At 41.0% G+C, this 14,378-nt stretch overlaps 1 protein-coding gene across 1 annotated transcript; it reads right to left on the minus strand.

Moving 5' to 3' along the window:
* Positions 1 to 445: 445 nt before the first annotated feature.
* On the minus strand, positions 446 to 5,107 carry depdc4 (DEP domain containing 4). The gene is made up of 9 exons (XM_079236320.1): positions 5,029 to 5,107; positions 3,872 to 4,298; positions 3,370 to 3,512; positions 3,070 to 3,265; positions 2,730 to 2,980; positions 2,395 to 2,537; positions 2,093 to 2,218; positions 1,865 to 1,943; positions 446 to 1,757 (listed from the first exon to the last, which is right to left on the minus strand). The coding sequence occupies exons 1-9, from the start codon at positions 5,102 to 5,104 to the stop codon at positions 1,558 to 1,560; spliced, it is 1,641 nt and encodes a 546-aa protein (XP_079092446.1). The 5' UTR covers positions 5,105 to 5,107; the 3' UTR covers positions 446 to 1,557.
* Between the last annotated feature and the right edge of the window lie 9,271 nt (positions 5,108 to 14,378).

Below are 14,378 nucleotides of genomic sequence, written 5' to 3' on the forward strand. Positions count from 1 at the left end.
CTTATAATACACAGATTGAGCTGTGACAAGCAGAAGCTGGGGTATAGTCATCTGTCTGACACAGCAACACTTTATTATTATTATGTTATGATAATAACATATGACCCTATCTAATTACTTTGCTCTATTTTTGTAAACAAATATATAGTATGTGATCAAGAATGATAGTCTAAGATTGCAGTTGCAATATGGCTACAAATCAGGCAATATATGTCGCGAACTGATGGTCACATAATGTGGTGTATGTGAGGAAGGATGTGCAAAAGAAATCACTGTAATTAGTAGTTATGGTCATTAAGGTAACCTCTATAGTGTCTCATTTCAACTGTCTCGTGTTAGCAGACCCCCTTACAACCACATCAAGGACCCCAGAAGAACTCCACTAGGACACATGCACACAAAAAAGAGAGAACACCAGTTAAACATTTATTAGACGTGTTGATACAAAAGAAAATAAAGCAGGCTTCAGCATCATAAAGTGCAATCTAACATGATTTCAGTGTATGTAGAGAACAAAAAAAAGCAGACTGAAATGAGATTTGCCTGCATGACCATTGCAAATAATTAAAAGAATACAATCCAACTGAAGCATCATGCTTAACAGATTCAATTAGTATTCTAAAATAACATTAAGTCATTATTTAGTACACATCTTCTGTAAAAAGACATAATGTCCTCTCAAGTAAAATCCAGTAAAAATAAACATGCTATATTAAACTGAGCTATGGTTAACCGATTACATTATTGTACCCTATCTGCTTACATTTCATATTTGTTTTAATTTAAAAAAATCTTCACAGAAAGATCCGTCTTCATCGATAACACAAATAAGTGAGTGTTAAACCTTATTCAGCTGCATTAGTGTTGTGTTTATGTTTCCTTAACCAGACAGTATGCTACAGCAAGCCTGAAAAACAAAACAAAAAAATAGTCATACAAGAAAAATATTAAAGCGTGATCAAAGTGCACAGCATTACTTCTGCAAACCACATGTCCAAAAGCATTTCCAAAGACAGCATCCACAGCTGTAGTGTTGTTTTTCTTGGCATCTACTGTGTTCTACAGTATTGCCGGGACAATATAGCAAATGCCCTCTTTTAAACATTATTAATCTTCATAATATATAATCAGTGTCAATGTACAATTAACAAAACGTGTCGTCACTCAACCCAAATGGCAACCCGTAGCAACAGCTGAAGCTTTAACAGCTCACAGACTACTGCCATTCAAGAGCCTGATATCATAGATGAACTGATAATTCATCATTTATAAACTAGTGCAAAACCCATTCACAACTATAACTAAACCCATGGTTTAGACTTATATCTCTCAAAATGCTTCATCCAATTGAGATGTTCATTAAATAGATAATGCATCCAGTGCAATACATTTGTATTAATTCCAGTAATATCTACACTGATCGCTAAAGACAGCTTGTTTAATTAGACCCACGATGTGCATCAACTCATGATTATTCTTCAGTGTAGAAGCTGTACCACTGCAAACTGGCTTTGTGAAGTGCACCGAGGAAGCCAAACCAAAAACCTGTCGGTTGTTTCAGAAGGTGCTGCAGAAATGCTGGAGGAAGACCACGGGGTGGTGTTTCTCAAACTCTTTGAGCAGCCGCTTCCTCTCCTTGGCAGGAATGGTTTTGCTGGAGGAAATATCGCGAAGCAGCTGTTTGAGGCTCGCCAGCGTGGTTGCCTCTCGCTGATCCTCGTACTCCTGTGGCGTCACCTGCTGGCAGAAGGTGAAAGCTGCAACACAAAAGAAGAGAAGAGGACGTTCGTGTTGATGCACCACTGAGTGGACTTACACAACCTGAAGTTTGTATATCTGTAGTCTGTATATGTATTTGACTTACTGGCAATTGAGTCAGGGTCTTTTCCCTGCTGCATAGTCCTTAGTGTTCTCCTCACAGCTTCAATCAGGGATGTGGGAGTCTGGATTCATTACAGGAAAGAGTAAACATAGTTTTAAAAATGTAGATTTTTTTTTTTTTTAAACTTGATTAAATGAAATTTTCCAATAAGTTTAATTGATGTGAACTAAAGCATGTTATTGATACCTGATAAAAACAATCTAAGTGTACCTTGAAGAGCTCCATACAATTGTCCATGAGAAACAGCACCAGGGTTTCGCTTTGGGGTCGAGTCAATTCATGATTCTGGACGATTGCTCTCTGGAACGCGCGGCACACCAAGGCCCTGTTATCAATCTGAATGGAAACACACCAAAAGGTCAACGATGGATACCAAACACATTGACTACTGATCCAACCCTGACTATAATACGACAAAATTAAACTCTCCAATCCAAACAAAAAAGAAGATAAGCAATGTACAGCATGGGCTGTGAACACCTAAGCTGGTTAGGGCCCAAAAAAAGAAGGACCTGTTTCTGAAGACGGCAAGCATCTGGGTGAGCTGCTGTAGCCATGAAGGTCAGTAGTCTCCGGAGTTCATCTCTCGCGCTCGTCTCCAGCAGTCGGAAACACAACTGAGATGCTTTGATGGCATCCTCCACCTTCCCCTCATCTGGAAAGAAGATGTGGTCAAGACAGGAGAAAGTAAAAGGAGCTCTACAATATAATTTAACTTGTTGCTTCATTATTTACACACTTTTCATCTGAGGTCAGCGTTGCCAGAATGGTCAGTCAAGTCTTTCTCTCCACAATTTACAAGGTGACAAAGACATAAAGCGTAAAATCACCCTTCATCAAATCTCACCCAGCGAGTCCAGGATGGCAGCATGTATGTCCAGGTGGCGTCCTGAGAGAAGCACAGCTCTTTCCTGTCCACTGTAGTACTTGGCAATGGTGTCAAAGAGCAGTCTCTTCTGGCTCGCCATCTGCTCCGCCTGGTCATCTTCTGAAAAGGCACCGACAACTCGATGGCCGAGCTGTTCCCCTGCAACCACAATCAGCTGGTCGGGAAAGAGCTCCAAGCAGTCGGCCGCTGCCGACATCCAGCCGTCCAACCTGAAATCACAAGACGAAATGAAAACCTGTTGTCGTTTTTGTTTACTGTGACTGTAGAGGCGTTGGAATACGTAATCAAGAGCACTGACTTAGGCAGATTAAGGGTGTTGGGCAGCTCTCTCTCCAGGCATGTGTTGGAGATAACCAGGTCCTGGGTGGCCAGAGGAGCTCTGCAGGTCTGGAGCTGGACCCTGGCAGGGGAGGTTAGGATGCATTCCAGCATGGGCAACTCCACTATCTGCAGCAGCTGCAGCAGCGTCTGCTGCTTCCAAACCTCATCCACCACTGTAGGGAAGGAGAAAAAGATTTCAGAAAAATATCCATCCACCATAACGGACTGGACTTACCCAGCGAATTGGCAAACACTGGCAGATTTAGCTCAGTCTTACCAGCTTTGGACAGAAAGGCAGAAGAATTTAAAGCTGGAGAAAAGGTCGGGTGCAGGTTGATGGTCCTCAGGAGCCTCTCAACCCTCCTGTCCGACGATCCGACAGCAAGGGGATTAGAGATCGTCCTCAGTTCATTCAGCCTCCTGAAACAAAGAAAAAGCATAAGCGCTCGGGTCTCAGGGGAGGAGCTGAGCCTTGATATTCATTTTTTATTTTTCCAGGTATGATTATTTATTTTTAAACCATATTCAATCTAATACTTAATTAGGGGTTATTTAACTTCTGAATGAATTTTTACTCAACTGTAACTCTGCAGTTCTCTAAAAGATGTTACCGAGAACTATATGCCAAAATCAATATTTTAAACACATATTTATGCAGCTCCAATGTCTGCCACGTTTCAATGCAGTGTTACTTTATTTTTGCACTAATGCATCATGGACACTGGATACAAGTAGTCAGTTAAGGAAGAAAACACATCAGATTCAAGGCAAAAACCAACCGGGAGCTCTTCTTCCTCTTCAGCCCCCATTCCTCCTGTGGCACGTCTTCTGTGGCACTGTTGCAGTCCTTTGCTGCTCGACCGGGTACCGCTTTGTATTCCAAGAAGCGGTAAAGGCTGCAGCCGCTGTCCTCGAAGGTCACTTCCTTGTCCCTGCGAAACAGCTTCGTGCCCACCGGTTCGAACACCTTGGCCTCCATCAGAGCCTGGCAGAGCCGAGCAGCTTTGAGCCGCGACACCTCACTCGTGCAAAACACCACATTCTGCATCAAATAGCTGAGCACGGCGTCCACGGCGTCTGAGCCCGTGAAACATTCGGCGTGAGCGCGCAAATGCCTTCGACAGCGGCGCACCTCCACCTGGAGCTGCAGGGCCTGGATGATGTTGTGCCACAGCTGGGTGGCACCGAAGGGCCCCGAGAAACCGCCTGTCAGGAGACACGGGGTGAGAGGGAGGGATAATTTACACATCCTTTCAAAAAAAATGTAAATACAATTAATTTAAAAAGGGTGATCATTAAGCTAAAATACTGCCTGGTGGAAAATAACACCACAAACAACTTGTAAAAAATGTATTGTCCCAGGTGTGTGTGTGTGTGTGTGTGTGTGTGTATACTCAGGTGCTGTACATGAGTGCAGACTCCATGTACTTGCACCTCGCTTGAGTATTTCCACACGCTTCTTATTCCACAGGCTAAATTCCAGATGTAAATAAATATTGTTCTTTTCGTCAAAACATGTATCTGACAGCTCGCGTCATAGCTCGAAGGTAGTTTAATTAACAAAGTAGCGCATTGTTACAGATTAAAATATCCGCTGACGTAGCTCCACGTCGCCCAACTGCAACAGCAACATTTTAGCAAACACAACAGTCATCAGTAATAACAATCCCACAATATACTCTCGAAGTATTCTTTTGAAAAGAACATAAAGCAAGTCACTCACTTTTTCCCACTAAACGTTAAACGTGTACAGGGGCAAAGGTCAATCTTGTGTTTTTGAATGGGGTGTTTTTATCAGTGGGATATTGTTACTTTCCTTAAGCAGCTAACTATTCTGAATACTTCCTCCATTAACTAGGATACCTTTTCTCCTTAAACAAGATCCCTAAACTCTATAAAACATTTTAAATGAAATATATTTGTTCCATAATCTTACCATTCTGTATATTTTCACGAAAACTTGTCGTTTGGCTGTTCAGCCTTCTGAAACGAGGAGTTAAATCAACCGCCATTGCGAGCTCTCCGTATGACGTAAGCGTCCTCTTCTTCGTCTTCTTTTTCTTCTTCGTCTTCCAAACATTACCAAGTAGCGCGCGGCTGCTCCCTACAGGCGACAACATGTACTGCGAGTTAGAACTAAACATGGAGAAGCAGCGTTCAGCTTTTCTGCTCCACTTATCTGGAACAAGATTCTGCTGAGACCCTCAGCTCCTTTAAATCCAGATTGAAGACTTTTCTGTTTGCTGTTGCCTTTAATTGGACCAGGTTTAAGAATATTTTGTAACATACACAAGGAAATGTGTTCTCAATTATAAATTATAAATATATATTTAGGTAGAAATGAGTGTGTAGCTGTATACTTTGTTCTTTTTATGTCTGCCTGTGAAATACATTACTACTGGTTTTGATTTGTGTTGGATAAATACGATTTTGTATTAACAACCACACAAGATGTGTTTTTAGATCAAACATGTGACGAATAGTCAACAATCGAGCGTTAAGTATTACAACTAGTCAAGTAAAATGAGGTCGGCCAAATTGTTCCACCGCTTGTTGATCCGAGTTCAAGAATTGGCAGATCCTCCTTGTCGCACCAGCACAAAAAAAGTATGAGGTTGCTGTAGGAATGTATACATAGAACAGGGCTCAGTTGTTCAGCGGCCATGTCACAACAAGAATGGATGTTCCCAGGAAATGTGGCTGCTCCCACTCAGCTCGGCAGCTTTTCTTATTTTATTTTGTATTATTCTTTGTTCAACAATTGTGCATGTACAATTTCATAAAGTGACGATAACAAAAATGGCAAAATACATTTAAACTAACATGCCTTGGGTGCCAAACAAGTGCAGTTCGCTTGCCGCTGTCCTGACACCTGTGACCCCTTCCACAGACTTGCCACTGTCAGTGTCAGTAATCGCACTCGCTGTGTCTCAGTTGCACCACAGCAAGCCATACATTCAAGACAGGTTTCAAAGCTGAAGGTCAATTTCTAGATGGAAACTTAACTGCCGTGATGTGTAACTGGAAGTTCAGGTTCTTGCTCAAGGACTCTTTGACATGAAAACTATGCAGAAACTGGGGATTGAACCAGCTACCTTGTGGTTTCAGGACAACCACTCTCCCCATGAGCTACAGATTGTAGATTAAACCTAATTTATGTCTCAACAGGATTTGGAGAAACTTGTCCAGTCAGAACTAAACATGGAGAAGCAGCGTTCAGCTTTTCTGCTCCACTTATCTGGAACAAGGTTCCTGAAAGCTGCAGGTCTGCTAAGACCCTCAGCTCCTTTAAATCCAGATTGAAGACTTTTCTGTTTGCTGTTGCCTTTAATTGAACCAGATTCAAGGATATTAATACATTTCTGCATCTCAATACTGCATTTTATTTCTTTAACTGCACTGCAACTTTTATAAAATGTTTAGCTTGTTTTCTTCTGTTTTGATTCTTTCAATAAAGGTTTTATGTGAAGCACTTTGAATCACCTAGTTGTTGAAATTTGCTTTACAAATAAACTTGCCTTACCTTGCCTTGCCTTGCCTTTATGTTTTCACCCAAACAAAACGGTAGGTATGACTGTTGTGTGACACACAAGGAAAGACTGTGAAAAGAAACACACAACACTGATCAATGTCAGAGAACCTGCAGGACCTCATTCCGAATATGTGTGATTACAATCAACACGCTGAAACCTATTTGGTTGAACAGTGTATCTAAGGCAAGGCAAGTCTATTTGTATAGCACATTCCAACAACAAGGCGATTCAAAGTGCTTCACATAAAACCATCAAAAGCATCAAAACATAATGCAGATTTAAAAACAGGTAAGAAAACATTAAAACAGTCAAAAAGCAAAATAAAAAATAAAAGTTGCAGTGCAGTTTAAGAAATAAAATGCAGTAGTGAGATGCAGTAATTGAATCTGGTTCAGTTAAAGGCGGCAGCAAACAGAAAAGTCTTCAATGTGGACTTAAAGGAGCTGAGGGTCTCAGCAGACCTGCAGCTTTCAGGGACTTTGTTCCAGATGTGTGGAGCAGAAAAGCTAAACGCTGCTTCTCCATGTTTAGCTCTGACTCTTGGAACAGAAAGTAGACCCGTCCCAGACGACCTGAGTGGCCGGGATGGTTCATAAGGTAGCAGCAGATCACAAACATACTTAGGCCCTAAACCATTCAGTGAGGGAGCCAGTGCAAAGACCTCAGAACTGGAGTGATGTGATCCACTTTCCTGGTCTTAGTGAGGACTCGAGCTGCAGCGTTCTGAATCAGCTGCAGCTTCCTGATTGACTTTTTACAGAGGCCTGTGAACACACCGTTACAGTAGTCAAGTCTACTGAAGATAAATGCATTGACAAGTTTCTCCAAATCCTGTTGAGACATAAATCCTCTAACCCTTGGTATATTCTTCAGGTGATATTAGGCTGATTTTGTAATTGTCTTGATATGGCTGTTCAGGTTGAGGTCTGAATCATAACTACACCTAGATTTCTGGCTTGGTTTGAGGTTTTTAACATTAGTGATTGAAGCTGAGCGCTGACTTTCAATCGTTCGCCCTTGGGACCAAAAACAATTACTTCTGCTTTATCTTGATTTAATTGAAGACAATTCTGGCACATCCAGTTATTGATTTCTTCAATGCATTTAGCCAGCCCTTGTATGGGACTATAGTCCCCTGGTGATATAGTTATGTAGAGTTGTGTGTCATTTGCATAATTATGATAACACACTTTGTTGTTTTTCATAATCTGAGCCAGATCTAAGAAAGAAGCTTCCTGCTGATAAACTGAGAGTCTTTCCTGGATTAGATTTATACTCTTAAATGTAACAACAAAAACCACATGTTGTAGAAAATCCTTATTTTCTGTATAGTTACATTTCATTTAGCTGACGCTTTTATCCTGCTAAATATATGAAAATGTCAGTGTTAAATTATCAAACACAAACATAAACATAAATGTATTTTTTAACAAATAACAAAAAGAACATTCCACTCATCCCTGTAACACTGACCATGTTTCAGATACAGAGTGTTGTTCTTTTCATGAGAACTGCACACAATATTGTAAATATCTATATATATATCCATTCCTAAAATACAGCATGTGTTGTGGGTGTAAAGATGGAGATTTAAGGTGGAATGGAAGAGTTTTGATTGTTGTTGTTCTTCAATTCAAAATTCAGCGAGGTCCAAGTCGAGAGAATGTCCTCATTCAGAACATCCATAACATACTTGCGCTATGATCTAGTCCCATATATTTAACGTCTGTATATAGTCAACAACTGACTAAGATATACTCTAATCATAAATACATGTTCTTCTCTTATTTCAAGTAAACTAGTGCCTGCATTATAAAATAAAATGTAAAAAATTTGACTTTTTCAGTTCAGTTAATTCATTTAACTGAACTGTCTTTGCCCTGCAGCTTTAAATCCAGTTCATTCAGGTGTGAAGTGATATCAATCACAAAAGCTACTTGTTTACATCATTTACGGCCAGTGTATTAATATGCGATAGGATTCTGATCATATTGGGCTCTGAGCTTTATTTTCTGTGCCTTCATTTGAGTGGGTACCATTTCTCAAGAGAGTTGTGCTTTGCCTCGTAGTGACGCTTCACATTATCGCTTTTTAATAATCGCCACATTCTCTGAAAACATTCAATTCAGTTTATTTTTTTGACATGAGGCCCACTGGTTGTGAACTACCCGTGGAAAGAATGAAGATATACGAGGCTGTCTAGTCTGTTTGTGAAAGGATGTGGTCACGATGACCACAACTCTCTTTTGTGGTGCACGCCATGTGACATGTCGCCTCTGTCTCACAGAGACGAATGTGTATTTCGCAAGGCGCAATGATTTCTCGGAATACACATATTTGATTGGCTGGGTAACATCATGAGATGTGATTTACGACAACTGTAATGGGTCGGTGTGTTTCCTGGATTGCTGAACGATTGTTGTAAAGGCAAGAAAAGTTGCGGCGGTGACAATAGAAGCGCTCCGTCAAAATGTAATATCTCTCAAGTAGCTATCGGTTATAAGTCCAGGTCCAGATACAACGCCGTCTGGGACCGGACTCGGATCGCGGTCGGCCTATTAGTGACCACCTTCACCTTTTTTACCTTTCAGCCTGTTGGAGGCTTGTCCTTAGTTTTGAAAAATAATTATTCTTACAATAAATATTCTCACAAGCGACTTACAATAAGTGTAGTTCAAACATGAGTACAAACTCAGAACAAGAATCAAGAAAGTACAATTTCTTCAATAAAGTTAAAAGTGCTATCAGTAAGTGCTACTAAAGTGCTACTACGGTATGCTAATACTTAACGCTCTATTGTTGACTATTACAGGTTTAATCTAAAAAGATATCTTGTATGGTTGAAAAGAAAGCTTATTTATATAACACATGTCAAAACAAGCAGCAGTGTTTCACAGGCAGACTGTGACAAAGCACACAACACTGGCCAACGTCAGAGAACCTGCAGGACCTCATTCTGAACATGTGTGATTACAATCAACACGCTGCAAGCTCCCCTCCATAGGTCTGTCTCCGGGATGGTGCCCCGGTTCCTCTAGTCCGGACGAGGTAGCTACATTCTGTGTGCTGCTATTCATCAGCTCTTAGCCTGGGCTATCTCCCGAGACCTGTTTGCCTTGGGTGACCATACCAGGGGCGGATGCCCCGGACAACAGAGTTCCCATGGATCGCTGAGCCATTCAAACTCCTTACTTTTATGGTGGCGATTTGCAAAAGATAAAACGATATCAAAATAGCATCACAACAAAATCAAACAGGCTCAACCCTCTTTCAAAAACAGAGTTGGACTCACATAACTAATACTAACTAATAAGTTCACTGTTCTTTGTGTGACTAAAGCAAAATATTTGATGAGGAAATAGAATGATTGATCGCGGATGATGTGGTCCTGTTTGCCTCCTCGGACTGTGACCTCCAGCATTCACTGGGGCGTTTTGCAGCCGAGTGTGAAGCGGCAGGGATGAGAGTTAGCGCCTCCAAATCTGAGGCCATGGTGCTTTGCCGGAAACCGGTGGATTGCTCCCTCCAGGTGGGGACAAACTGCCTACCCCAAGCGAAGGAGTTCAAGTATCTCGGGGTCTTGTTCACGAGTGAGGGTAAGGTGGAGCGGGAGATCGACAGACGGATCGGTGCGGCTGCTGCAGTAAAACAGGCGCTGTACCGGTCCGTCCTGGTGAAGAGGGAGCTGAGCCGGAAGGCGAAGCTCTCCATTTACTGGTCGGTCTACGTTCCAACCCTCACCTATTGTCACGAACTCTGGGTCGTGAACGAAAGAACGAGGTCTCGGATACAAGCGGCCGAAATGAGCTTCCTCCGCAGGGTGGCCGGGCTCACCCTTAGAGATAGGGTAAGGAGCTCGGACATCAGGGGGGAGCTTGGAGTCGAGTCGCTGCTCCTTCGTGTCGAAAGGAGTCAGCTGAGGTGGTTCGGGCATCTAGTCAGGATGCCTCCTGGACGCCTCCCATTAGAGGTTTTCCAGGCACGCCCAACTGGTAGGAGGCCCCGGGAAAGACCGAGGACACGCTGGAGGGATTATATCTCTCGGCTGGCCCCAGAATGAGCTGGAAAGTGTTGCGGGTGAGAGGGAAGCCTGGGTCGGCCTGCTGAACCTGCTGCCACCGCGACCCGACCCCGGATAAGCGGCTGATAATTGATGGATGGATGGATGGAAATAGAATGGAGAGTGCTGTGATTGGCTGCAGGTGTCAGGTTAAAAAGTAGACAGGATCATGCAAAGTATGAGGAAATAGAATGGAGAGTGCTGTGATTGGCTGCAGGTGTCGAAATAAGTAGACAAAGGATCATTTCCTCACACTCCTCACCTGAAGCTCGGCAGACACCAAACACAGTAAGGAACGCTTTAATCACTATTTGTAGCTGAAACTGCAAAAAAGAAAAAGTGAGATTTCTTTCCAGAGTGATCAGCTTTAGTTTGAGAAAAAAGTTAATACAATGTGATTTTGTTAAACAAAAAGAAAAAAAGATTAGATCATTACCTCAATGTAAGTTGAGCTGTTTCACTGATGGGACCAGTTGAACCAGTTGATCTGCTTCACTGTTTAACTTAAAACTGTTTCATAGTATTGATGTAGCTTTAGAAGAAGAAACCGGAACGCTTCTGATCCTAAAATGTTGTCCTGTGTCTGTTGAATGCAGCATGATTGTAGCCAGAAATCCTTATTGTGTCCTTTAAGTTGAAAAACAAAACCCCTTAAAAAACACCTGCAGTAAAAAAATTAAAAAATAAGTACAATATGTTCCACTAATATGCAAGGTAGTTGATGAGGAAATAGAATTGACAGCATCTGTGCTGTGAAAGGCTGCAGACTACTGTCAGGTTAATGTAAGGCAGTGGTTTTCAAACTCTTTTTGTCACGAAGCACACAGGAAGAAAGACAAATGTTCATGTCTCACCACAAAAAAAAGACTATTGTGGCCTGTTCAGGGCATAGCAACGTTTTATGTCTGTGTACTTTGTACTTTTGTACTATGTGAAGTTCTCTTATAGTTCATGGAGAGTGGTCCTCCTGAAACCACAAGGTAGCCGGTTCATCCCTGTTCTCCCATATTTACATGCTGAAGTGTCCTTGAGCAAGACACTGAAGCCCCAGTGTTTCACAGAAGCACAATGCTCCTGAATTAAAAAGGATGGATTTTATGACCGTACAGCACATATCCCGATACAATATCACAACTGGCTGAAAAGTTCTACTCTAGCTTTTGTCTGATTCATAATCAGTGTTGTGTATCTTTGTTGCTCTAAATGTTTATTTTTTTGTATGATTTATATTTGAGTTGTTGATGAAAATGTTGCCAAATGGCCACATCCTGATCTTGTTGTGGCCATTTCTACATGGAGTTTTTGGGTGTTTTTTTGGTGTGATTTTTAGATCATTACCTCAATGTAAGTAAAAATGTAAGTAGAGCTGTTTCACTGATGGGACCAGTTGAACCAGTTGATCTGCTTCACTGTTTAACTTAAAACTGTTTCATAGTGTTGATGTAGCCTTAGAAGAAGAAACCGGAACGCTTCTGATCCTAAAATGTTGTCCTGTGTCTGTTGAATGCAGTTAAAACATACAAAAACTAAGTCCACTAAGTTTGTGATGTCTTTTAAGTGCAAAATATGTGATGAGGAAATATAATGGAGAGTGCTGTGATTGGCTGCAGGCTGCAGGTGTCAGGTGAACGCAAGGGCACAGAGGATAATTTCCTTAAAAACGTTTAACCTTGACATGTAATGAATGTACTCAATAAAAATAATGTCTTTAATACATTTTGAAAGAGGGATAGCTATTGACCTCTACGTTCAGGATGTTATGAACCTAAAATTAAATTCCCTTAATTGAACCTAATCGGGGCATGATTGTAGCCAGAAATCCTTATTGTGTCCTTTAAGTTGAAAAACAAAACCCCTTAAAAAACACCTGCAGTTAAAAAATTAAAAACTACGTACACTATGTTCCACTAATATGCAAGGTAGTTGATGAGGAAATAGAATTGACAGCATCTGTGCTGTGAAAGGCTGCAGACTACTGTCAGGTTAATGTAAGGCAGTGGTTTTCAAACTCTTTTTGTCACGAAGCACACAGGAAGGAAGACAAATGTTCATGTCTCACCACAAAAAAAAACACTATTGTGGCCTGTTCAGGGCATAGCAACGTTTTATGTCCGTGTACTTTGTACTTTTGTACTATGTGAAGTTCTCTTATAGTTCATGGAGAGTGGTCCTCCTGAAACCACAAGGTAGCCGGTTCATCCCTGTTCTCCCATATTTACATGCTGAAGTGTCCTTGAGCAAGACACTGAAGCCCCAGTGTTTCACAGAAGCACAATGCTCCTGAATTAAAAAGGATGGATTTTATGACCGTACAGCACATATCCCGATACAATATCACAACTGGCTGAAAAGTTCTACTCTAGCTTTTGTCTGATTCATAATCAGTGTTGTGTATCTTTGTTGCTCTAAATGTTTATTTTTTTGTGTGATTTATATTTGAGTTGTTGATGAAAATGTTGCCAAATGGCCACATCCTGATCTTGTTGTGGCCATTTCTACATGGAGTTTTTGGGTGTTTTTTTGGGTGTTTTTTTGGTGTGATTTTTAGATCATTACCTCAATGTAAGTAAAAATGTAAGTAGAGCTGTTTCACTGATGGGACCAGTTGAACCAGTTGATCTGCTTCACTGTTTAACTTAAAACTGTTTCATAGTGTTGATGTAGCCTTAGAAGAAGAAACCGGAACGCTTCTGATCCTAAAATGTTGTCCTGTGTCTGTTGAATGCAGTTAAAACATACAAAAACTAAGTCCACTAAGTTTGTGATGTCTTTTAAGTGCAAAATATGTGATGAGGAAATATAATGGAGAGTGCTGTGATTGGCTGCAGGCTGCAGGTGTCAGGTGAACGCAAGGGCACAGAGGATAATTTCCTTAAAAACGTTTAACCTTGACATGTAATGAATGTACTCAATAAAAATAATGTCTTTAATACATTTTGAAAGAGGGATAGCTATTGACCTCTACGTTCAGGATGTTATGAACATAAAATTAAATTCCCTTAATTGAACGTTCTACAGTGCTGCCACTCCCTTAGATTTTACAAAGTCATGCTTTAGCGTGACTTTTGCCAAGTTGAAAACAACCTTGTAATATTTGATAAAGCATTCCCTTCTGATTGAAGTGCCTCTACAGCATCCAGACACCTGCTGTGCCTCCACGTGAAAAAAAAATCAGCAGGGAATCGTCGAGTTGTGGTTCAGGTGAACTAGGCAACCACTTGTTTTGTCGAATTTTAGTTTATTCATGACATTTCTCAGAAACACAGACACATTAATATTGTTTTTAACATTGTTTATTGCTATCTTTAAATAATGCAATCAATTAGTGTTGCTGTGTGACAATATCCTTCAGTTGTGTCAAGATTTGAGCCATACAGGTCACCAGTCTGTCTGTTGAATGCAGTAAAACAAAAAAACTAAGTCCACTAAGTTTGTGATGTCTTTTAAATGCAACGTATTTGATGAGGAAATAGAAAGGACAGTGTCTGTGCTGTGATTGGCTGCAGGCTGCAGGTGTCAGGTTAATAAGTAGACAAAGGATCATTTCCTTGCAGTCCTCACCTGAAGCTCCGCAGAGACCAAACACACAGTAAGGGGCGCTTTAAACACTATTTGTAGTTGCAACTGTTTCTTTAAAGATTTCTGTACAGAGTGATTAACTTTAGTTTGAGAAAAAAGTCAATAAAATGCAAT

Source organism: Taurulus bubalis, assembly GCF_910589615.1.
Source record: "Taurulus bubalis genome assembly, chromosome: 20".
NCBI classification, from domain to species: Eukaryota; Metazoa; Chordata; class Actinopteri; order Perciformes; family Cottidae; genus Taurulus; species Taurulus bubalis.